The sequence below is a fragment of the Rhodnius prolixus genome, unplaced genomic scaffold, assembly GCF_049639745.1.
Source record: "Rhodnius prolixus isolate KJV_2025 unplaced genomic scaffold, Rpr scaffold_12, whole genome shotgun sequence".
In the NCBI taxonomy this organism is placed as follows: Eukaryota; Metazoa; Arthropoda; class Insecta; order Hemiptera; family Reduviidae; genus Rhodnius; species Rhodnius prolixus.
The window spans coordinates 15,183,482-15,209,561 of record NW_027411635.1 but is presented as its reverse complement, the minus strand read 5'-3'; the positions used below and the strand labels follow the sequence as shown (position 1 = coordinate 15,209,561).

Genomic DNA, 26,080 nt, shown 5'->3' with positions numbered 1-26,080 from the left:
GATTATGCTTTTGGCATTGTGTTATTTTGACAAGCTAAAGGTTTATTTTTAAAAACCTGAATTGACAAATAATTGTTTGCTTTGGCCGATTGACTCTTGCCGATTATCTCTTAGTAATAGTGCTAAAACTAATGCTTTCAGAAATTCTGGTCTGAACATAAACGAATAATAAAAATAAATAAAGCCAAAACTTACACATTTTCGTCGACATACTTAGTATCTTTACTAAATGTACGTTTGGTTCACTATAATCTAAGGTAATTTTCAGGGAAGATGACCTCCTCATAAAATCAATATTCTCTGAAAAGAAGAAAGCATACAAATCAATTCTTCCCCTCAGCACCAATTCAAAAATGACTTATGGCAGGTATTGTATAAACAAATTTAGATTTAGATGTATTGCGTACATACAGTATTACATAACTTTATTATTTTCTTTGTGCATAATCGTAGGGCTGTCGGAGTCACCTACTCTGTAGGTGTATTGAACTTTAAGCAACAGCCGCAATTACGGATACCTTACCACAACAGAATGTGATGTACACATACATGGATCACACTCCTCCTCAGTCTACACCTTATCAACCACAATTGAGGGAACGTATCAATACCAAACGTTCGTAATTTGGGAAAATCCAATATATCAAAACCTACAGCGAACACGTAGAGTTCCGAACATTAAGAAGAACAAGAAAAGAGTATCAACCTTATAAAAAGAATGTGCTGTAATGAATGTTGAACTACCTAGGGGTCATTCATTTTTGTTTTGATTTTATGTAATGATTTAAGGCGCATCAACATCTGCGGTTATTGGCGCCCAGAGATTTTTTTCAGTGCACTTTCGGCCTCCGAGCAGTACAGTCTCGTTGCAAAGAACACTGTCCATGACCGGACATTGAGCCGTAAGAAGCTCCTAGGAAGAGAAAATCTAAAGGTTAGCAGCTGGATTCGAACCCGGGACCTCCGCATGGGAATCCAGTAAGCTAACCACATAGCTAATCCCTTCCCTCATTCATTTTTGAACTGCTGTATTTTTTACGTGCGATTACAACCGAACTTTATTCGTAGAAGGTGGTTAATGGTTGATTTGGATATGTCTAATTCATCTTAAAGTTTGTTGGTTTAGTCTAAGGATCCGCTTCTGCAGCTGCTTCAGAAGTGTAGACATACTTGAAAGGGTCATATCACTTTCTCTTAACTTTTTGAATCAGACCTGAGCAGCCGGTGTAGAAAATTATCCATTCCCACCTTCTACTTTATTAATTTAGAAAGCGGTGTATGTAGTGTTATGAGTATACGTAATGTAATTCATGTAATACGAAGTACATGGAAACTTCCAACTTCCTGTGGATTTGTTCATTTCGTATGAACCTCGTGAAAGGGAGACGCAGCACTTCATTTTGGAATATTTACTCTTATTCTTTGCGGTCTTCTTGGAGTCTAGTAACTCAGTTATGGTCCGACTAGAAATGTACCATATACAAGAGTTTAGAACATTGAGGTTTTAGATGCGTTCGTCGAGTTTTTTGAGAGTTTGATAGTCATTTCTTAATTTCAATTTAATGTGTAGGTAGCTTCTAGATTGCAGGTTAGTCTCATTTCGAATGTAAGAATAACTAAAAATGATAACTACCAAATTGTTGCATTTTGATAACTAGAACTCTATTCGGCCCTTTCACTAATTGCGTAGGAGGCGTTACTTTCTATTTTGAACAAACTCTCTTAACTGTCCCGAATTGAGAACAAATGCTAATTCCTGTCATGTGATTACAATCGAGCTTCTTCTCAGCTACTCTAAAACATATTCACTCAGTTCATCTTTGGTTTGAAAAAGGTGTCCTCCTTCATGATGAAAAATGCAAGACTGCATATTTTACATCAAACGTCCACAGAATTAAATATTCACCATAATACCATTCTACCATGATGAACATATTTTAATTGATATAAGTCAGCCATTCTTTTTGGTACAAATTCTAAGTTTCAAAAAGCATTAAAGCTTGTACAGATAATAAGTTTCAAAAAATTTAATTACGTAAAAGAGAAAATCGGGTGATTGTTTATACCAGATTTTATCGATGAAAATAACTTAATTCAGATTCCCTAATCTTAAAACTTCATGAACACACACAAAAGTAACATGCTTAAATATGCACATAAACAAGTAGTAACAAGTGGCTGTTTGTTTATTTACATTTTAAATGTTAGGCTATAAACCTCTTTAAAAATAACACGTAGGAAGTTTGTATTCCTGCTTATGCACTTATCAGTCAGTGAATAGATAACTAAAAACCAGTGTACCATTTTTTAAAAACAAATCTACATAGAGGTAATGTTTCTATTTACTTATCCAGTTTTAAACCTCCCTGAAAGTGTTTTAGTATTGAAACCGATTTTTAGCGATCCTCAAAATATTAAATAAGTGTTTTAGCGCATGGTCTACATGAACAGATTGCATCAACAACGAAAAATCGCTGCAAGATTGGATACAAGGCCATACGATCCGACCGAGTTAGGGATCTAAATTTTTCAACCGGATGTACCACTTCACTGAATGAATTTTGCCCCTCTTAAAAATGTCTCATATTATTAAAAATACTAATTTCAATTCTTTGTATGAAAAGTAAGTGCATTGCTAAAATTTTATTTCAGGAAAGTCCCTTGGTAAGAGATGCATATTTTCAGAACTTTTTCAGATTTACACTTTTGTTTTTTGTTAATCTAATATGGTTAATTTAAACTTAATATAAATACTATCCTTAAGAAACGCTACAATGTTGAAAACGTTTTGCAGTAAAGATTCATTTTGGGAGGATTACGGGGTTAATGTTTATACACTCAGATAAGTTTTTATGGCTTTTGAAGTCACTGTTTCACGAACATTTATGGTAAGAAATTTTGAGAAGCTATGACTTCTCACTTCCCCCCCAAAAAAAACAGTTTTACATAGCGGTCTTACATATTAAAGTTAACTAAAAATTTGTAAACATTCTAAATAAGGAGGAAATTTATAATTTCCAACTTTGAGAGATGTATTGAAAGAAAATCGAGTCGTTTTATGCAAGATTGTTTGGGGCCACCACAGAAAAATACTACTGTTAGTATCCTTTAAAATTGTCAGGGCCAAATAATTTACGATTCCATCAGTAACATAACATCAAGATTCATCTAAAGCACGGAAAGAATACCAAATTGGAGGAAAAACTTTTAACCGAATGTTCGATTTCGCAGAATATGCTTAAGTTTTTCATTCTCGCAGATTCATCGCGTTTTTTCCAAACTTAAGAAAATAAAGCTGGAATTTATATTTGAACCACATTTCATCATCTATTGTCCATTATCTATGTAATCACCAACAAAATCTCCTGTGTCAAAATGAATCGCAGTTTCACGGTTTTACTTACTGTTTTGTTACACCTGAGATAACTATCTGATAACAAATTACTTGGATCTTATCATTAAGAAACTAAATGTTTAGTACAGTTCAAATTTTTTAAATAAATGTATCAATTACACTTTTAATTATGGCATTAAGAGATTAGGATTGAATATTCACAACAAATTTGTTTCAGATGACAATTTGGAGGAGAAAGAAATACACAATAATATGTATAATTGCCCTGATTGCTTATATAATGATTGTACCGAAAGAGTACAAGGTTCAGTTTGACAGCACTATAAAAGGCGTTGGACCTGCTGAAGTTTGGGAATATGTGGCTGATTTTAATAATATGAAATTTCTCAATCCTACAATGCAAGTTATTATTATTATTTTTTTTTGCAATATTCTATTCTAATGAGGTACTTGTATTAAAATGTTTATATATGCAAATTGTACTATTTCAGACACATTTTCTTTAACTAACTTTGTCTTAGGAACACGAAATTATATTAATTTTGCCCAGAGATTCTGTACAGTCCTTTTCAACCCGACATTCAAAAACGAACAAAAAACAGTCTACTGTTAATCAATCTGCTGCTACAGCTAAGTGTGCCCTATGCTCTATCTGGAATAAAAGAGGGTGATGTCCTTGTCTGGCGTGCACGGCCTGGTGGTTATTTCAAAATTCGATAGTCATGATATGCATATAACCATAGAAAGAAAACAGGTTAGGCGGTCATCAGCCATCAAGTGATGTTCATCAAGTGTATAAGAAGAAATACTCACCATTCCTCACCCTCATTTATGGAATACTTTGCTTAAATAAGTTCCGACAATTGTTTTGATTTTCATTAAGACCAACAAATTTATCCATATTTCTTCGGAGTAATTATTGTTCATACTTTAAAAGATTATTATGAATGTTGGAATTCATGCAGTGTATTTTCCTGCGCTTGCAGCTTTCGATCATTGGATGGAGCTTGATAAATTCAACGGTACTGCTGCTCTTATACAATGCGGTCGCATTTCGATGTTTTTATTGACGTCTCAGGTTAAATTAAAGCTTCTACTGTAAGAATGTGAAGATTTCTTCAAACTGCATTTAAATCTTTTATTCATAAATTACAAAAAGAGTATAAAGGCGTGCAGTTTATTCCTTGCATTCATTGAGAACCTTATTGATAAAAAAGTTACCTCTTATTACTGGCAAATTTGATTAGCACATCTTTTTATTTAGTATAAGCTGGTAGACTAACAATATTTTCAAGTGATTTATAAAAGTGAATAGTCCCAATAAATTAGAGAGGTGCAATGATCGCAACAGCGCTGGGAAAAGAAAAGAAATAGATAGTACAAATAGGGCAATAAAAGAAGATTGTTAGTTTCAAATGATTTTTTGTTTTCAGTTTGAACTTCACCATTACTTCCGATTCTGGAAATTATGATCACTGGGAATATGGAGTATACTACACGGAGCATCTTTCCAGCTTCCCATTCATACTAAACGCAGCACATGGGCACTATATAGTTAAAAAATTAGATGAAAATGTTTATGTTATTTTATCCAAACACCAGACATGTTTTCTTGGATCCAATATGTGCTGTACGTATGTTTGGTTGTGATTTTATTTAATGTTTGCAAAGTGAGTTATTTTATTTGGTGCAAAAAAAAAGTTTCCAAAGGACCCAATATGGTTTTTAATTTTCTGAAACAAAAAAAAAATAATAAAAATAATCATTCTTCTCCAAAATATTGAGATTCGTCGAATTAAAATATTTGAAAGAAAACTGCCAGCAGTCGTTAACAATTTTATTAATTTATTCATTTTTTAAACAATGTTTCTGATGGAGATCATAATGATTTTTAGAAATTAGTCGGTGCACGGCAAGCCTCAAAAATTAAAATTCAGTTAGTCCAGATTTAACATTTCGTTAACGCGCTACCTTTTAACAATAAAGTTTCGGTCAAATCTATCAATCGGATTTTTCAGTTTTTCTTTAAAATTTCCCGGGATTTTTGTGGTACTGGGGGACGGGAGTAATGTTGGGCTTTTCTCTAAAATACCACTTCAGTAATCTTTTCCTGTTTAATATTAATCAAATTAATTTTTTGCTAAAATTCCAAATTTGAAGATAATTGGAAAAAAGTGGAAAATACGTCTTTATTCAAATTTTTTTCATTTCTTTGAGCTGCACTTATGAAGGGCTTTACAGATTTTCGTTAATGTTCACTTTTACTTGATACCTTTATTGGATTCTAAGGAGATGGAGATATTTATTGAGTTTTCCTCACAATCTAGTACGTACATTAGAGTACTGCTGAGTTTACTGAGACTTCAGCTCCCCCTCAAATGTACCATTTTATCGACTGTGGATTAGTAAAAATTTTAAGTTGTAAAAGAAATGTATGAGTAGAGCTTCCAGAATGGCTGTAAAAGTGCTTGTGAATATAGCTGATTCTATCCATTGTAGCACGCATTCTTTTTATATTTGGTTTTAGATTACCATTATTTATCAGAGGTTGATTAACTAATTTGGTGTGGAGGATTTTACTTTAAATAATTTTTTGTCTCACACTTATTCTTGTATAAAAAATCTCTTCAGATTTCTTTTTCTTTTTTTTTTTTGGCAGTGGAATTGTTAAACTGTGTGCATGTACAAGTCTAAAAGTTGGGTTTGTAGTATGCAAATGTTTTGGTCAAATTTTTCCTGCCACAATTTAATAATGTATCAACTGTGTAAACTCATTAAATATCTGATGTTATTATAAACCTCATTCTTATTATTAATATTCAACTTACTTTAATTTTAATTTATCGATTCTTTGTTTGAATTTAATTGTTGTATAGTGTATATTTCTATTTACTACTAAGTCGCTGTAAAAGTGGATTCTATTATTTTTTTTTTTCAGTGGCATCCTGGTCGAAATTCACATTTAAAGAAGATCTACCCAACAGTAGAAATACGTATTGCCAAGAGACTGTGGCATTTGAATGCCCCAGAATTCTCTCGTATGTCTGTCATGAAGAAGTTCTTTACCAACGAAAACATATATTTAGTAATCTGAAAAAAGTGTTATCTGTACAAAGTAACCACGGGAATTTTTAATACATTCATGACTATATTTTGCTTTGAATGTTAGATTCGAACCTCATTTCCTGAGTTTGGAATTCGATTTAACATAGGAACTTCTGAAAAACAATGTTAATATATTAACAACCGATTGGTTATGATTGAACAAGCAATTTTATTACATAAAAATAGTAACTTTAAAATTAATAGGATAAGTCAAAACTACTGTTTATTGTTTTTGCAAGACAATATGAATCATTAAATATTTGTAGCAGAACATTTGCTTTTATTTATTATATTTTTCCATACTGGTAAGAGGAAATATTGCGATTGTGTCACGTTTTAGAAATTTAGATTGCATTAGAAATATATCGGACTGATGTTCCTTGATATGAAAAATATTTTTACAAATTGATCTGTTTTCTTTTTATGTGTTCAGCAAATCTCAAAAGTGGAAAATCGGAAGTTAAATTTTAAAATTTTCCATAAATGTAATCAGAAGAGCAACAGAAAATCAGTTTTTGATCAAATCGATCGACCGGAGATGTTTTATCTTTTGTCCTTAATTATTCATTACCTATGTTAACTGTATCCCTAAAACCAAAACTGTCGACCTTTCTTTGTACGATGGCGATCTTGACTGTACACTACTTCTTTCAGGAGTGGCACAACAGACACACTAGGATTCAAAATGATTTTAAAATAAAGCTAAGGAAATTAGTCCTTACACTCCAGTAAAAAAGCACAAAACCAAAGCGTACCTAAGAAGCTCCTCACAGGATTGCCCTTAATTGAATTTTCTCCAAAAAATTGTGTCCAATAAAAGTAATAGAACTATATTTGCGCAATTATTATGTACATTAAGATAAAAGTATTTTCTTGTGAAAATTCGACCCGATTGCCAAATGTCATCTTGCCTTGATAATCTTATCTAGACATTTGTCATCTACTGATGACTATGTTGTATAATATCGCTAAGTGATGTCTCCTTGGTATGCCGAATTTTTGTTTTCAGAAATTTTTCGTTTTTGAGACAATCTATTAGCCCACTCAAACACCACCGAAAAAAATACATTATTTGTATTAAAAATATATATATATATATACATATTGTATACAGGTATTAAAGGGCCCAAAACTTGTATTTCGGATGAAACTCCATTCCAAAGATTTGAAACGACAGTAATATTTGCTCTTACTAGGAGTAAGAGATAGTAAAAACAAACAAAAAAGAAAACTAATTTTATTATTGAATTTCAATTTTTTGTAATTATACATACAGGTGCTAAGAAAACCACTGATATATCTTGATGTAAAAGCATATTTTCACCCGTATCATTTTTCTATTTAATTATTTTAAAGTATCGTCTATTTTTATAAATATGTATATATACAACACATTTAGCTTTAAAGTAGTTCATTATTTGAATGGAATGTATATTGTGTTTCATTGTGATCTTCGGGGGTTCATGGGCTCAATGTGGAAAACATACTGAGTTTATATAATAAACTAGGAAACACTGGACGAAAAAGGAACTCAATCATTTGTTTTCTTCCATTACCGGCAGTAACAGGTTTTTTTTCTGCGTTATGCTCGATTAAAGTTCGCAAAAGTAATTGTTACAATGGAGAGTCGTTTTTTGCTATAGAATTTCATTAAAGCATAATCTTTAAGTTTGCAACAGCGGAAAAAGAATGCGAGCAAATAGTTCCATTGCGAGGTCCGAAAAAATCGATAGCAAGTTGCTACAAAAGCAAAATGACAAGATAAAAATAGAATTACAGGTAGAACACTGATTCAGGTGGAAAATGTTTTTTTTTCGGATTTACATTACCGTGTTGACAACACTGTTTAATACTACACTATTGTATAAAACGCAACGATTATAGTTTCCACTTCCTCCAGTGCTAATTTTAATGACATGAGTTCAAAACATTTTTTTTTTTTTTGTAGCTCTTAGGAAAATTGTGACACAAAATATTTCATAAATTTACATGTGTGTGCAACTGAGTAAGACAGAAAATTTAGAAATTACAACAAACAAACTTAACCCTTATCAATTCAAGCGGACATTTAATGGTAGTTTAATTTATTTTGGTTAGACTCAGAGTCATCGAAATTCACAGATCATTCTCTTGTCATTGAATTTATTAAGGTAAAATGAATTTAATTACGCGTAACAGCTAATAAGATTTGTCTACTTACAGAATTAGCCTAAAAACAAATACTCCAGCATTATTTGTAACTTATTATATGCTTTAAAAGTAAATTAAGCGTAAGAAAAATTATTAAGGAAGGTACTAAATGAATATTTAATACTGTATAAAGATGGAATTTTCATTATATACAACTATAAATAAAATTAATCTTTTTTTTATATCTCTTAATTTCGAGCAAACAAATATTCAACAAAAATTGATTAAGTAGAAAGTAACGCCTATGGAGATAAATTACGCATATGAAGATAAAAAGCAATGAATTACTTTAAAACACTAAAAGAACATTTTTTCTTCCATTTGCTTTATTTTAAAGAGCCATTAAAAAAAAAAGGTAACCGAGTACTGCTGATTAAAAAATAAAAGCAGTTTTTACTTTCAAAAGTTTCTGACAATTAATAATTATGTAAATTATTCTTTTAAGCTACTTTAAAGTTAGTTTTAAGTTTTTAATAAGCATAAAAAAATTATGCACTTGATCCAAGGTAGCTTCACCATAAAGAAGACGATCACAACGTTCCTTTATTTCACACCTTCGTAAAACTTCAACAATTTTTGTCATCGAGACTTCTCTATTAAGTCCAGCGCATCGATATTCCCCATGCAGCGCTACTTAACCTTTCATTGTCCTCAAGATATACTTTAAAGAATGCGAATATATGCACCTTTCTTTGAAATCGATAATGAAATAATCAAATAAAATAAAAATTTTAAAATAAAAGTGTTAGGCCTTCATTTGAAGTTAACTTATTTTCAGTTAAGCAACATTTTTTGAGTTAAAACTGAATAAAACACAAGTAAAGCAAGACTTCTGAACCGTGTTTTACTGTTCTGTGAAACGCATCGTTAAATCAAGAAGATAAAGAATATTCTGGTCAAAACAATCAAACAATACATTGAAGTAAATAAGTTCGCAAAAAGAGTTTTTCGGCCCCCATCATTCGGGTGAGGGCAAAAATCATAAAGAAGCCTCAATTGAATAATGAAGGGTTTTGAATCCCTCATTACCAAGTACGAAAGCTGTGCTTACTAAGGTTTAAACATGGATATTATTCCCTAAAAAGGTAGTATACATGTTTCCAAAGAAGCTTTACCTACGGGTTCAAATTTAAAAAAGTCCAATTTTGTCGTCCATCTGAGTGGATAAGGGTTAAAAAAATTAGAACATGTTTTTTGGTTTTATTACAACTACTGGAACTCCAAATCATTTCAAGTTTTTAATGAAAAAATTAGAATAAAAAAAAAATATTGCCGCGAAAAATTCATTATGTACAACTTAAATTTTAATTTCTCAATAAACTTCTATAATCATTTTCATTTATAATTAATTTTTTTAACATTCATTTAAGACACAATACTTGTATTATCACAGAAATAATATATGTAATGGATATTTCTGCCCCAAATTAGGCTAAATAACCAAAAGACTAATTAAAAATACAAATACTATAAATAAATAAAAAAATACATTCATGTGCAAAAAAGAAGGGGAACGAACACCTTGGTTATTCGAAGTATCACTTTTGTTTTCTTTAGTTTATAACTGACAAGTTAAAAACCGCTATTTAGAAAAACTTTCGATATCGTTGAATGTAAAATAAATAAATTTTATTAAACGTTGCTATGAGTTAAACATCCGAAGAGTATGCTGAAACAATGGAGCTTTTGGAAAGAGACATTTATTACTAAGAGCGTTTGATATAAGGCAGCCTAATTTAGAGGTACGATATACCAAGTTCGATTTCCCCTTTCGACTAGTGAAATAGGAAGACAGAGAGTAACAGTAAAAATACAGTTCAGGGAGATGAAGTAAATGACCATTTTCTAGTTCAGGTGTAACGACTGAAGATAGGTAAAGAAAAAGCGGATTCGAAAAAAGAAGTAATTCCCTTTACACTTCTTCATAAAGGTGGAGATTTCAATAAAATCCAACAAACAGCACAGTTAAAGACTAGAAAAATCCGCTCTTCAGTACAGCCTACATAAAAAAAAAAAAATGCTCACAGTGAAGATCAGTCTTAAATTATCTAATCTAACTACACTATTATTGGAGACGCGTTGCGCTAACAAAGTCTTACCAAATATTGTTAACTTTATGAATACATCCTATAATTTAAAAACCATACTACCATACTCATTCTTAATCATTCTACCACTCCACATTTGCAATCTAAATCATATGTTTAGTTTATGTAATTATACAAAATATATTTGCGTGGTATTCTGTTTACATAAAGTATCGGGGAGTTGAACTTTCATAATTCTCTCATTCAATTCATAAACTATCTTCTTGTATTACCAAATCAACCCACCAAGTTTCGAGAATGCTTTCAAGCGGTAAGGCTCCTTCGCGTATTTATGATTTTCAGGTCAGCAAATGGACCTGTACAAAAGACGTTGAAAAAATCAGGTTCGACGCACATTGTTCAGCGCCTCTGGCTTGCAGAAACTTTTCATTGGTGTTGGCTCATTTCATTCAGCACCCTGCATCATTTCTGTGAAAATCATTAGGACAGTAGTAAAAAAAAAGTGTTTTTTCTATTAAAATTGTTAAGTCATCAGATAGAACGTAAAGAACTGGGGAAAGGCCAAGAGAAAAAATTACCTGCAGCATTTTTCCCGTAGATTACTCTTTACCAAAATGAATCAGAAATAGCGATATCTCAAATAAACAGGGTGTTCTTTTTTGCACTAAATGACATAATATAAATCATAAATAGAGAAATGTGAGTGTGGAATCATTGTTTGTGGAATTTACACGAGTGATTAATGAATACAAAAAAAACCTTCAGATATAAAAAATGTTAAATATTATTAAATGAGATCTTAAATAAATAAGAACTATTTAAGTACTTAAATATATAATATAAAATCAACATCTATTTAAATACCACAAGTTTTTTTATACATATTTATAATAAATTACAATAGACCTGCATAAAAAATAAATGCACAAATTTTCAAGTTTTGAAGAATAAAAAAATTGGGACTAGTGGATTTTACAATTAGATTTTCGTTTTTTTTTTGTTTTTTTTTTTCAAATATAAAGAATAAAAGTTCAGGGAAGTTATACATTTTTATAAGTTCAGAGAAGAGACAACCTGAAAAAAAAAAGGATGTTAAAATACTATTATTAAAAGAACTAAATTCTAGATACGAAATTAATGACTGAAAGGCCAATATAATAGCATCAAACTTTCGTTACTTAGTCCTGAAATAAATAATTAAACAAAAATTCAAATCAAGGGTACGATGACTACTTTGAACAAATGGTCACATAATTATTATTATCATTATTAAATTATTTGAAACAATTTTTGAAATGAAATGAAACATTTTTCTACATTTGTTGTCAACTTAAAACTGTTAGGTCCACAAGGTCGTTACGACTCCGGTTGAAAGCTTACGCGATTCCGGTAGTCCAACGACAAGTCAACCCTCACTTCCTAGTTAGTGTGGACTGGAAACGTAGTCTTCGATGCTACGGCATATGGGGCTCTGACGGGTCGGTGTGTCTCCCCCATCGGCTTCCCCTGTTCCCTTTCCTTTCTTCCCTTCTATTCTTTCCCCGTCCGGTTACATCACATCCTTCCTTCCCGTAGGGAGAAGTGGACTAGCCACTTCTTCAGGGAACCTGGCATCCCTGCGGGTGTCCCAGCCTAACAACATGAACAGCAACACTCATACAATTGTTACACTTATACATTTACACACTACACTTAGGGCCTTGTGGTGGTGTACCCCCACCCTAATCCTTAATCGTAATTCTACCCTTCCTTTTATCCTGTCTTTCCCTTTCCTTTTCTACTGTATCGCTACCCAAGCTGAGATGGGGACTCGTGTCGAGGCTGAATGCGTACAGGGTAGTAAAACATATGTGCGGTAACGATCACCTTGGGGCACCGGGCGAAACCCCATTGTATTTTAGCCTTCTTGTGGCAGTGAGGGTCTATCACAAGTGACCGTTAATCCCCCATTTCTCGTGGGGACAGAATGGAGTTTTTAAATAATAAAAGTAAAAATACAAAATTTCCAGACGGCGGAGTTCCTCAGGTTACTGAGGAAGGAACACCGTCTGGGTCTGTACTTAGAGGTGGCAGTACGCCAGACCCTAAGACTCATGCGACGGGTCCTCAGGAGAGCGTTCCTGGTGGGAGCGGTAACGCTAACCCACCAGAAACAGAGGCTCTCGCTAAGGTCTCGCGCAAAATTAAAGATCTACAAATTTCTAAAGGAAAACTGAGCGGGTCCCAGAGGAAGAAGCTTGCTAAGCTTAAGGCCTCTGAGGATGGCAGGGAATGGTTTCCGAAAAACGTCTGGAAGGAAAGGAGGAAAGCACTGCTCTCCCCCAATATAGTCCAACAGATGGAAGTGCAGAGTGTGGCCCCTCTGGTCACCTCGGCCGGGGCAGGTGAGAGGAGGGAGATGGGGGTTGTTAAAACTTCCTCTCCCAAAGCTCCCCAGACCCCCAAGAGGCCCAGATCGGAGATTAGCACTCCTAGTACCGGGTCTGAGAAGACGGCGGCGCGGGGGAGCAAGAGGGTGAGGTTCCCAGATAAGGAGCTAACAGGCTCCTTTAGGGACGCACTCTCTGCTCCCAGGATGGCCGTCGTTCTTGACTCCTTCCCGAACGATCTTCTTAGTACGGAGCAAGCAGATTTGTTAAAGCGGATGCTAGCTGAGCAAATCTGTAAAAATCCTGGTGGGATAAGACCACAGTTTAAGGGCTGTTATCTCTCCAGAGGTGCTCTCATTGTGAATTGTTACAATGAGACGTCACGACTCTGGTTGGAGAGGACAATCCCAGAGCTCCAAGTGGGAGAGGGAGCTAGGCTGAGGGTGGGTCTGGCCAGGAGGGTGACAAGGGTAGCCAAGGTGGCGATGTGGGTTTCAGGTGCCTACAAAGACGCCTCTCCATCTGCTGTTCTGGATAGTCTCAACGTTCAGAACGAGGGACTTGAGACGGCGGACTGGAGATTAATCAATAGGAAGGTCGAGCCCAGGGGGCAAATCCTTGTGTTCGATCTTTCGGAACAGTCCCTGGGAAGACTGAAAAGGTCCAAATTTAAACTATTTTTGGGCCTTGAGGTAGTCAAACTCAGGGAAGTTTCGAAGCCTATTGGAGGAGCTGCGGATAATGACCCCCCCAAACTTCTGGAGGATGCTGCAGGTGAACCTCCACCTCAGTAGGGGGCATCGGCAGCTCTGACACACTTCATTTGCGACGAAGACATCGCCATAGTCTTAATTCAGGAACCCTGGCTAGTACGGGGGCGGGTGGCAGGACTTGGCGAGGCTAAAGGTAAGATTTTTTATGATCGAAGCCTGGACAATCCCAGGACGTGCATATACGTTAGGGAAGATATTACGTCTTTACTGCTGATGGAATTTTGTTTCAGAGACCAGCTGCAGTGAAGGTGAAACTACGTGCGGAAGAAGGGGTCAAGGAAATTGTTGTGGCCTCGACCTATCTTCCTTACGATTCAACAGCCCTCCCTCCCTCGGAGGAGATGCAACATCTGACCATCCAGTGTAGGGAGAGAGGTCTGCAACTATTGATTGGGTGTGATGCTAACTCCCACAATGTGGTGTGGGGCAGTTCAGGGACCAATCAAAGAGGTAAGCAACTTCTGGACTTCATTCTTGCTAATAATTTGTTTGTCATTAATGAAGGAGAAGAACCTACTTTCTATAATTCTATACGTAGGGAGGTTATTGACTTAACTTTGGGGACTAGTTTTGTATCGACCCTAGTTAGGAATTGGCATGTATCAGGGGTTCCCTCGCTCTCGGATCACATGTATATAAGGTTCGACGTTGGGTTTGACTGTAAGGAGGTAGTTACTTATAGAAACCCTAGGACGGACTGGGGTTCTTATAGACGTGATATTAGTCAAAACATTAATACAGTGAGGAACAACCTTAAGACCCGGACGGACATTGATGACGCTGCGGAGAGCCTTCTGAGCGTCATCATAGAGGCTTTCCGGGCTAACTGTGCGGAGACGATTAGGCACACGAAAAGGAAGGTAAGCTGGTGGAATAATCAGCTGATGGAGCTCCGCAAAAAGGTCCGAAAACTGTTTAATGCAGCTAAAAGAAGGGGTACATGGGAGGAGTACCGTGAGACCCTCACTTCTTACAATTTAGCCATTCGTAAGGCTAAAAGAGATTCATGGAGGAAGCTTTGTGAAGAGGTAGAGATGACCTCGGAGGGAGCTAGACTCCATCGTATCATTTCAAAGAGCCCAGGGTGTTCTCTGGGAACCATCAGAGACGAGGAAGGGGATTTTACGAAATCAGGGAGAGACACTATGGAATGTCTCATGAGGATTCACTTTCCTGAATCGAGGGTGGTCGCAACTGAGCAACTGGGTGGGGAAACCATAGTGCCCGACGAGAGTCGGAGCACTATGGAGAACTGGACCGTTGCTAAGGTCTGCATCACCTACAACAAGGTTGTGTGGGCAGTGAGCCACTTCAAGCCCTTTAAATCCCCTGGACCTGATGGTATTTTCCCTGTTCTTTTGCAGCAGGGAAAAGACATTATTACTCCTATTTTATGCAGGCTAATGAGGGCAAGTCTGGCCCTCGGCTATGTCCCTCGGGCATGGAGGCCTGTTAAAGTTATCTTTATCCCTAAACCTGGGAAGAGAACTCATACCCAGGCTAAGGATTTTAGACCAATTAGTCTATCATCGTTCTTATTGAAGGTGCTAGAAAAACTGATTGACCTGCATATAAGGGAGGTGGCCTTAAAGCTACGACCCCCGCATGCCAATCAGCACGCCTATCAGATAGGCAAATCTTGCGAGACAGCCCTCCATTGCTTGGTTAAGGAGCTGGAGGCCTCTGTGCTCTGCAAGGAAACAGCACTGGGTGTGTTTCTGGACATTGAGGGAGCGTTCAGCAACACTTCTTTCAGTGCAATTTCCTTGGCGATGGAAAGGCATGGCTTGGATTCTACAATTATAAAGTGGATTGGTAGCATGCTAACGTCAAGGAAAATTACAGCGACTTTTTTTGGGGAATCGCTGATGATAACAACCGTCAGGGGATGTCCGCAGGGATGGGTTTTGTCTCCTCTCCTGTGGTGCATGGTCGTTGACGAGTTAATTGAGATGCTAGATATCCGTGGGTTCACGGTCCTTGGCTATGCAGATGACATTTCTGTGGTAGTCAGGGGGAGGCACGAGAACATCGTGGCTGAACTCCTGCAGGAAGCACTCAAAATTATAGAAAGGTGGTGCAGAAGAGTGGATCTCTCTGTGAACCCTTCTAAAACTACTCTGGTTCCCTTTACTAAGAGAAGGGACAAAGAGAGCTACAAAAATCTTGTATTTTTCGACAAAACGCTGGATGTGTCAGGCGAAGTTAAGTAACTAGGTGTCATTCTGGACTCTAGACTTACTTGGAAGGCACATCTGGATAAAGTTACACTTAAGGCTAAACAGGCCTTATGTGGTATAACGAGGACCTGTGGAAAGACTTGGGGTCTTCGCCCAAAAATGACCCACTGGTTGTATACAAGAACAGTCATACCTATCCTCACCTACGGAGCAGTGGTGCGGTGGAGGAAGACTGAACAACAGACGGCCATAAAAGCTCTTGCTAGGGCACAAAGGATGGCCTGTATGTTGATTACAGGGGCCTTTAGCAGTGCTCCTACTGCTGTGCTGGAGGTACTGCTGGGGTTGCCTCCGCTTCAGTTTGTTATTCAAGCGGAGGCAAGGGCTGGCGCGTACAGACTAGTGAGGAATGGACAATGGAGGCGCATTAGCTCCTCTATTGGGCATATGAATATTACAGACAAGGTCGACCCTTTGCCAGTATTAGACATGGTTGGGGACAGTGTCTGTCCTAGATACAGTTTCGAGACTCCGTTTCAGGTGATCCTCAGATCGAGGAATGAATGGAGGGTAAACTGGACCGAACAGTGCCAGAAGGGAGTCATGTGGTTTACGGATGGCTCCAAGATGGCCTGCGGGACCGGAGCTGGAGTGTATGGGGTTTAACCTAAGGTACTCATTGAGAGTCCTCTTGGGAGATACGCTACTGTATTTCAGGCCGAGGTCTTTGCCATTAGAGCTTGCGCTGGGGAAAATCTGCGAATGGATCTTAGACATAGGGAGATTTGCATTTTTTCGGACAGTCAAGCGGCACTGAAGGCCCTCTCTTCCTTCAGAATTACCTCTTCCCTGGTCTGGGAATGTAAAAAGGCCCTAGATCAACTGGCTCGGCACAACAAAGTCCGATTGGAATGGGTGCCGGGCCATGTGGGGATCAAGGGGAATGAAATAGCTGATCAGTTGGCCAGGAATGGAGCTAATACTCCCTTCACTGGTCCGGAACCAGTCCTGGGGATCACTAGGGGGGCAGTTCGTGAGGCTCTCAGAGACTGGATCTGGAGAGAACACAAAAAGTGATGCTTCCAGGGGTCAAACACAGCAAGAGGGTTATGCCCTTGTTGTGCAAACAAAGAACTAAAGTGACTCTAGGTTTGGGCAGCAATCAGATTACTCTGATTACAGGCCTATTCACGGGGCACGGAAGGTTCAGAAAGCACCTGCACAAGATAGGGCTTATTAGCTCGGAACCTTTGTGCAGATTGTGCCAGGAAGAGGAGGAAACGGCCTCTCACTTGTTGTTCGATTGCGTTGCAATTGAGAGACTGCGCTATGACATCTTTGGAACCTTGAGGCCAAAGGAGATAATAGCGCAGAAGGAACTAGTAGGGAAAGCTCTCGACCTTCTTAGGAGGGGAGGTTTCACCTATTAGGTTCAAGGGGAAGGCACAATAAGCCTCGTGTGGCTGTGGTGCCGTGGGGATAGGGTCCCGCCCCGTCTTTTTAAAATCTAAAAAAAAAAATCTAAAACTGTTAGAGCAAAGGTTTAAATTAATGCTGTATGAATTTCACTTATTCCGCAAGCATATAATAATAACAATACTCTTCAAGAGTATGGAAAATCAACTTCAAAGATTTTTTATGTAAGGAAACTCCGATACGAAGCCCAGATTCAAAAAAAAAAAAAAAAATTAATGGCAATGCACAGAATGAGAAATCTTCCTTGTCCCGATTTCTAGAGGGTTCTACGAAAAAAGTATATTTGTTTTTTGTTGACCTCAAATCTGCTTTCGACTCTATTTCGCGGCATTTATTGTTTTTTAAGCTTTCTCAAATCGGCTTGTCAACTAAATTTATTAATATAATTAAACGTTTGTATTGTGTTACACGGGCTGCTGAATGGTTTTATACGGCCTCGGGAGTCAAGCAAGGCTGCCTACCCTCTTCTCCATTTACATAAATGATATTACGGATGCAATCGGAGGCGGTGTAAATATCGGAGGTTTAATTGTTCGTGCATTGTTATATGCAGATGATATGGTGTTGATTGCTGATAAACCGGCGGTATTACAAGAGATGATTAACTCGTTAGATTGCTACTGTAAGATGTGGGGGCTGGCGGTCAACTTAGAAAAATCAAAAATTATGATCTGTAAAAAAAGCGGGTATGAGCTAGCGCTCGGGGACCGCCCCTAAAAAAAAAAAAAAAAATGTAAAAAAGAGGGGGAAGGCATGCTGTATCTGAAAAATGGCATTTTGATGGTCAGAATATATAGAGATTGTGAAAAGTTATAAATACTTGGGGATAAATCTGTCGCCTTCATTGTCTTTCGATAAGCATTTAAAAGATAAATTGGGAACTGCTAAATTTGGTTTAAATTGCGCATGGAGCGGGATGCTGTCAAATACAAATATACCTCTAGACTCTAAGTTCAAGATTTTTTATGCCACTTCTAGAGCCGTTATGTGCTATGCAGCCCAGGTCTGGGGGTTTAACCGATATGAAACTGTTGAGAAACTTCAGAGGTTTTTCCTCAAAAAGTTATTCTCTTTACCTCCCAATACGCCTAACTATGTGCTAAATTTAGAGATTGGCATGTCTAGTATGTTTATCTACACTCTGAAGTTAAATTTCAATTATATTTTAAAGTTATTTAAGTTGCCAGAATGTAGATTGCCTAGAATAATAGCCGCGAAAGTAATCTCTAAAATTTTTTATTGGTTTAATGATTGGAAGCTATTGTGTACACAGTTTCAATTTCCTGCGGAAAATATTGATTCTAACTGTTTGGAGGTTTGGCAGGCCAGATTAAATAGTTTAGTTTCTCAAATAGAACAAAATGATAAATTAAGTGCTGAATGTAAAGCCAGACAAGCTGTACATCATAGGTTTTATTCGAAGTTGAGCTATGAGTGTAATTATATCAGCACACTTTCATTTAGTGATGCCAAGCTCATTTTAATGGCCAGATGTGAAGCGCTAAACTTAAAATATAAACATTTTAATAATGACGAATGTCAGCTTTGCTCCATGTGCAATTTGCGAGAAATTGAAAATATTATGCATTTTATCGCAGTCTGCCCTATTTTGTCTTCTTATAGACTTAGATATTTTAATAGAAAGGTGCTCACAGAGGTAGAACTTTGTGAGTTCTTAAATGGAAAAAACTAGAATAATCTGTGTTCATTTCTAAGAGATGCATCCAGATATAGAACTGGGCTGTTGGAACAATGGGATTATTAACCTCTTTTCTTTGTATTAATTTAAAAGGAAAATAATTTTATTTTTTGCTATTTTGTTTTGTAAAATCTTTTTAAAAAAATTTAATTTGGCAAAATTTCAATTTTTTGTTTCTTCATTTATACCACATTATGTTAGTTATAAAATTTATTTTTTCAATAGTAAAAAAGAATTTTAAGTTTTTTTATTTAAACATTCTAATTTTTTGGTTAACATTTTTAATTTTATTGCAATTCATGCAGACGGAGTAAAATCCATGCATTATTTGTGTTTTGTTTTTTATGTTTTATATTATGTATTATTTTTTGAATGAATAAACATTTTATTATTATTATTATTAATAATAAATTACAATAGACCTGCATAAAAAATAAATGCACAAATTTTCAAGTTTTAAAGAATAAAAAAATTGGGACTAGTGGATTTTACAATTAGATTTTCGTTTTTTTTTGTTTTTTTTTTAAATATAAAGAATAAAAGTTCAGGGAAGTTATACATTTTTATAAGTTCAGAGAAGAGACAACCTGAAAAAAAAAGGATGTTAAAATACTATTATTAAAAGAACTAAATTCTAGATACGAAATTAATGACTGAAAGGCCAATATAATAGCATCAAACTTTCGTTACTTAGTCCTGAAATAAATAATTAAACAAAAATTCAAATCAAGGGTACGATGACTACTTTGAACAAATGGTCACATAATTATTATTATCATTATTAAATTATTTGAAACAATTTTTGAAATGAAATGAAACATTTTTCTACATTTGTTGTCAACTTAAAACTGTTAGAGCTAAGGTTTAAATTAATGCTGTATGAATTTCACTTATTCCGCAAGCATATAATAAGGGCAGACAAAGGATACTATAACAATACTCTTCAAGAGTATGGAAAATCAACTTCAAAGATTTTTTATGTAAGGAAACTCCGTTACGAAGCTAAGTCAGCCCAGATTCAAAAAAAAAAAAAAAAAAAAAAAATTAATGGCAATGCACAGAATGAGAAATCTTCCTTGTCCCGATTTAGGTCCAACATGGTTTGTGGAAAGTAAACTATTAGGTGCGAAAATAAATTTATTATTGTGAAAAAGGTATTAAAACTTGAGCGAACATATTTTATAACTTACTGACAAGACTTAATTTATATCTAACACTTTTCTGATTTTTAACAATTTTCACAGACATTGAAACATCGGGTTTGGGTACAGAAATTAGAATTCATTTATAGAAACTGCTGTCACCTAATCAGTCAGACTTTGCCTGTTACCTGACTTGGCCAGGAACCTGCCTCTTATCATACTATGCAACATAGTGGATACTAAAAGGTGCTTAACAAATATTTTATGCAGATTTTAACGATCGACCCTTAAACAACTATCCTACCAGACAGTTTTGATTATAGTCAGAAGATAGGTTAGTTTGTGTAGAGAAGCTGTAGTCGAGGAGTCTCCACAAATTATACTACGAGTACAAATAATCAAACGTATATGCAAATCTTCTGTTAATGGGCAACTCTTAACATATAGGTATAACTTTTATGTATACAAGAAAATTTTTTTTTTCTAAAAATGACGTAAATTTCCCCTTTTTTTTTACATGACTATGTTTCAACCATACATTCAAAAGTATCAGATACAACAAAAAAACGATCTACCAACGTTCATTAAATACAGAGCTAAAATGGAAAGTTTGCACACCGACATAACAGTGGTCAGTGGTCTAATCGGATTGTGAAGACTAATGACTAGCTCTGTATTGCCAAAAGAAAGAAGAATTGGACACGGTTTATTTCAAGCTGGAGACAGGCCCTGAGAAAGCCCGGACCAGAAAATACTACAAATTACGGCTTGATTATCAATGTGACACTCATGCCTAATTTTTATCAAAAAATTCTTGGAAATGAATAGGCGCTGCAAACTTAAGAAATCTAACTAAAATAATAATCATAAAATCAATAAATACTTTTCAGAAAAATATAACTTCTTCTTCTGTATTCTGCGTAGGAACTCGTTCTGGTTCAACATCAGCGGTGCGTACACGAAATTTTTCTGGAAGTTTAGGATAAGTATTCGTCCTACCAGCTTTCACACAAGATCTTGTTTCTGGCTGCACCGAAAAACAAAACAAAAAGTAAGTAACACAACTAAGGTTCACTAGAATAGAGAGAAAACAGGCGCAAGCAGAATGTAACAAATTGCAGGTAATAGGCATTAGTATAAGTTCTACTGTAAAAAAAAATGTAGCAATTCTTTGAGTTTGGCAATTCGTAAGTCTACGCGTGTAGTCACCTCAATCAGCTTCCCATCCACAGGGTGAAACACATATGACTCTAAAATTGAGATCATAATCGGGCACTGATTCAGATTGTACAATTTAAATGATGACATTATACCTGCAAGTATAGTCCCTGGTAGGCCTTCACTCTTAACTTATAACTAAGCATATCCATTGAAGTGAAATATTAGAAAAAAACTCAATTACGATAGTAATAATTGCAGTGACAGAAGAAGACAGACTGTTCACATCAGATTTTCAACAAAATAAGACTTACTGGTAGGACATTTTGCATCATCGCTGGACTTGAACCAGTTCTAGAGTGAGTAGGCGCCTGTGGTGGACTCTGACCACCAGACGTTAGACGCTGATAGCCTACACTCTTCTTTGGTTCACCAGATCCTTCACACAGTTTCAATGGTAACATCTGTTGAGGGATCGGCGTTGAACTATTAGTATTACAACTATTACTGACACTTGCACTACCAGGTTTCACAGCTAACTTTAAAGGCAGCTGCTGGCGTACTTGTACGTTAGATGAGGCAACCTACAAGAAAATATTCAAATATGAAGAACTGATGATCAGCTATTTTAACATTACCTTAATAACTACAATGCTTAAATACCTTCTGTTGATTTGTAGTTGATATTAAATTTAATGGAAGGGTTTGCGCCTTGTTCACCTGTTGAATCTGCTTCCATTTGGATACCTCTGCCTTTCGCCGTGGAGGATCAGTGGGCGGTGTATGAGAACCGCTGCTAATAGTACTGTTTTGTGAATCATCCAAAGCAGGTGCGACAACCAAAGTGGGACTCATCATAATTCCTTGATTGCTAAGCGTCTCCAGCTTCCTGTATAACTGATCTCTTTGCTGAGCAATATCCATCTCCGCTTTTCTGATTTGAACCTAAAAGTGAAGATGAAAATAACCTAGTATATGAGGTCTTAATAAAAAGATCATGTCATGGGCTTGTGGAGGAGTGGAACTGAACTGATTGCGTAGCCTCAGAGAGGTTGTCTCAAAGAAAAAACAACGAATTTCTTTTAAGGAAGCGAGAAGGCATTGCAAAGATAAAAGTGGAGACTATCGAATCCGCGCAGAGAATAGGGATTACTTATTTTGCGTTTAGAGGCTGGGAATGCCTGCCTATAAATTACCTCCACCGTGCAGAAAGTGGTACAATCCTCGATCTGCCCTATGCGGATCAGACATTTTCCGAGTATCCAGCCCTCAAGCAAGAAGTAATTTCTAACATCTCGAGAGCAAAACCAAAACAGACTGAGAGAAAAAATTATTTTAAAAAATGCCTTCAATGGGTAGGAAAAAAATCATTAAACTTACCTGAAGCCTAGAAAGTTCTTCTTTCTTCTGTTGAAGTTCTTTAAATTCTGCGTCACGTTCTCTCTGCCAGATCTCTCGTTCACTTTGGAGCTTATCCTGTAAATTTCGAAGCTCCTCCAACTGCTGATTATGCCTATAAATTGGGCGACCAGAATCGCCGGCGTATGCCTTCAAACTAGCAAGTTCAGCTTCCAGGCTGGAATTGATAGGAAATATGTTCACATATTATAATAAAATTTGTTAATCAGATTTGGAATCTAAGAAAACTAAATTTTCTATAATAAGTTTAAACTTAAATTTTATTATATTACTATCATCATTCTTTTTTTCATTAAATTCCATTTTATTTCAAATTTTTCGCTTATATTTGTGTAAATCATTCCCTTAGATTAATTGTGGGAAGGCAGGCCATTTATTATTTTTTATATTTATTTCCTTAAACCTTTGTTTGGTATATGATTTATAACCTGTAATAACAGTACACCTTGTATTTTTTTTAGATGTGTTTCTAACAATTAATTATACATTAGGTCCTATACATCATATAAGAAAACATAAAAATATAGAAGTAAAAATGGTTCGTTCATACCATTCCATTTTCCATTAATTGAATTCCATTTTTTTTTTAAAGTCATAAAAAGGCTGTGTTAGTTGTGTGGTTTCTTAAAAAAAAGTATCTCACATTTTTTGACAGCATACCTTCTAAAACTCATTTTTATTACCTGTCAATTGTTGTCATCTGATGAGATATAATGCAGGATAAAGTGTAGACTTGATGAGATAGTTGAGTTGCAGCTAAATGATGATCATGATCAGTAATTAAAAATGGATGTACATCTATTCCTTCACCAGTAACTAATTCCTTTAAAACAGAAAAATAAAATTAAGAAAAACATAGCATTTTAGTATAAGGGCAAATAAAGGAAGTTTTAGATAGATTACATTCGAATCAGGTATTTTATGACCCACATTAGAAGATCCTGTAGGACTATTGGTATTCTGGAGTTTCTTCTGCACGGCTGCTAAAATTAGAAATAAAACAAAGTTACGAAAAATATTCACAATATAGAGGGAAACAATCGCACGAATTTCTCATACAGCAATTGTCGCAGTCCAGTTACTACACTTACGAGTATATTCCTTTTCAATTCCCAGTAGAGATTTCCCTAAAGGGGCTAAGTGTAACTGATTTATTTTTTTTAAATTCGTGATTTTTTAGAATTGGCTTTAACGGCTTTCTCAAATCTAGAGTACTAATTATTAACATATATATGTATATATAAATTCTAACTCTATAAAATTTGTCGGTCATAATTGTAATAACTGATGTGAGATAAAGTTTGGTAGAAAAGTTAACTTACTTCTGGAAGAAGGAGGTTGATTATTGTCAAAACCACCAAACGTTTCAGCTCTCTTTGGTAAGGTAGGAGAAATATAAGCTTCACTCTGGTGCTCGCCCACAGAACTAGCGCTACGGGACAGATTGGTAGCAGATGTATACAGGGATTTAGCCAGTTGATTCACTTTCTACAGAAGAAAAGAAGAACAGAAAGCGATGTGTCAGTTTCCACATATGATGTTCTAAAAAACTAGTTACATTTCAGATATCGGTTTGGCAAGAGGTCCTCGTGCGGTATAGTGGCTACAGCAGGCGCCCTAAGTGTGAGAATTGAGGGTTCTATTCTCGTGAGACCCAAATGGTATCCATCCATCAGTGTAATAAAAAGTGTACAGCTACAGATATTAGAGACGGCAAGAAATAAATAACAGCGATGTAAAACAAAATGTACCATCTTGCAAGCCATAACTCTTAATGGACTGTTTAAGTTCATTTTAAATGTGACCAGAGAGTAAAATCTAAGTTTTACACAATTGTGTTAATATGGTTTGCCAACAGGTGAGAAAAAAATGATAAGATTATTTTATTTTCGTGTGCACACAGTCACTACTTTCGTTCCATAAAAAGAGATGGTGCACTTTGAAGTGCCTCATCATACAATTAATTAACAATTTGCCCACAATATAAAACCTAAAAATGTTGTTACTTTTCCAACAAGGGAATGGATTAGCTTAATGAGAGTGCGTACGCTGAGCTTACATGTGAGCTACATTTTTCTTTTTAAGATGTTTTAGGCTTTCGTTGTAATTAAGATACCGTAACAGTATCTGATAGAGATAACTATGTACGATACCTTTTTCTTATCAATTCGGCTTGTTTATTTTAAATCAAAGACAAATCAATGGTTCAGTATACATAATGGTTCAGAAAATGCTTAAAAATATATCTTTCTAAACCATATGAAAAAACAGTTGATTTTTTTTTAATGCCACAGTTTCAAACGTACTCAGAGAATAGGACTAATAATTAATGATTTTTTGTCGAACATTATTCAACTATTTTATCAAAATCATAATAGGAAATCTTCTATGAACTGATATGATAGCAAGAAGGTCCGGATCACTTCAAACAACAAAAACAAAACAAAAAAATAGAATAATTTTTATAACTTAAAAAAATAAGCTACCTTAACTGCAGCAAACACATCTTTACGAACTTTGGAATTATCCAGTGGTTGTGTAACAAGAGACATGTAATCTGGCCTTTCTGGAATATTGTCAATTCCAGCTGCGGCTAATAATTTCAATTGTAGTGCCATCTTTTCTTCTAATAACTGCGCTTGTTCCAGATCTTTCTGCCTTAACAATTCTGTACACATATAAGTATATATGTACATATTTTTATAAAAAATGAAAGATTGATAATTGTGAGTTATTCCAGAGGACAGAAATGGCTGATAGCATTCTAACCACAAATTTTCTTCCACAAGCTAACTGTCAGAACGTTATTATTATGAATGAATGAATAAAAATGTGCTTTTATTGAAAAATCAAAACTTATCTTAGTGACAGAAAGCTTTCTGTCTAACTGGCCTTATAAAAAAAAAAAAAAAAAAAAATGAAATTTCAATAAAATTAGAATTTATTAATTAATTAATTAGAATTTATTAGAAGATTAAAATTAATTTTAAAGTTGAATTCTGAGATAAATTAATAGGTGTTTATCTTCATCCGTACTTGATACTGATAACCTTGTTTACCCAGTTTCTCAATTACTTTTACGCAATGGTTTTATCAATTTAAGAAAAGATCTATGCTTCTATGTATTGAGAAGATCTCCAGAAATAACGCAAGAAAAAAAGAACGA

At 35.4% G+C, this 26,080-nt stretch overlaps 2 protein-coding genes across 18 annotated transcripts in view; one reads left to right on the top strand and one right to left on the bottom strand.

Moving 5' to 3' along the window:
* Positions 1-11: 11 nt before the first annotated feature.
* Positions 12-10,168, top strand: LOC141461816 (uncharacterized). Of its 4 annotated transcripts, XM_074143182.1 has the most exons (5): positions 12-367; positions 454-978; positions 3,573-3,754; positions 4,789-4,985; positions 6,294-10,168. In XM_074143182.1, exons 3-5 carry the CDS (start codon positions 3,573-3,575, stop codon positions 6,488-6,490), a joined length of 576 nt encoding a protein of 191 aa, XP_073999283.1. In that variant the 5' UTR covers positions 12-367; positions 454-978; the 3' UTR covers positions 6,491-10,168. The 4 variants fall into 4 exon arrangements, with proteins under 4 accessions (XP_073999283.1, XP_073999281.1, XP_073999280.1 ...); XM_074143180.1 differs by lacking the exons at positions 12-367; positions 454-978 and adding an exon at positions 2,172-2,329; XM_074143179.1 differs by lacking the exons at positions 12-367; positions 454-978 and adding an exon at positions 2,365-2,664.
* The window catches only part of cyst (rho guanine nucleotide exchange factor 18 cysts), a 60,798-nt gene continuing 42,399 nt past the window's right edge, over positions 7,682-26,080 (bottom strand). For 10 of the 14 annotated variants that reach the window (XM_074143162.1, XM_074143175.1, XM_074143167.1 and 7 more), the window contains 9 exons: positions 25,401-25,582; positions 24,237-24,402; positions 23,818-23,897; positions 23,598-23,737; positions 22,876-23,071; positions 22,159-22,440; positions 21,810-22,079; positions 21,221-21,364; positions 19,695-19,782 (listed from right to left, as the gene is read on the bottom strand). In XM_074143162.1, the coding sequence (XP_073999263.1) occupies positions 21,224-21,364; positions 21,810-22,079; positions 22,159-22,440; positions 22,876-23,071; positions 23,598-23,737; positions 23,818-23,897; positions 24,237-24,402; positions 25,401-25,582 (1,457 nt within the window). In that variant the 3' untranslated portion in view covers positions 19,695-19,782; positions 21,221-21,223. Of the gene's footprint in view, positions 11,773-11,824; positions 12,331-19,694; positions 19,783-21,220; positions 21,365-21,809; positions 22,080-22,158; positions 22,441-22,875; positions 23,072-23,597; positions 23,738-23,817; positions 23,898-24,236; positions 24,403-25,400; positions 25,583-26,080 lie in introns of those variants that run through there. The other 4 variants (XM_074143163.1, XM_074143168.1, XM_074143164.1 and 1 more) reach the window with 3 other exon arrangements.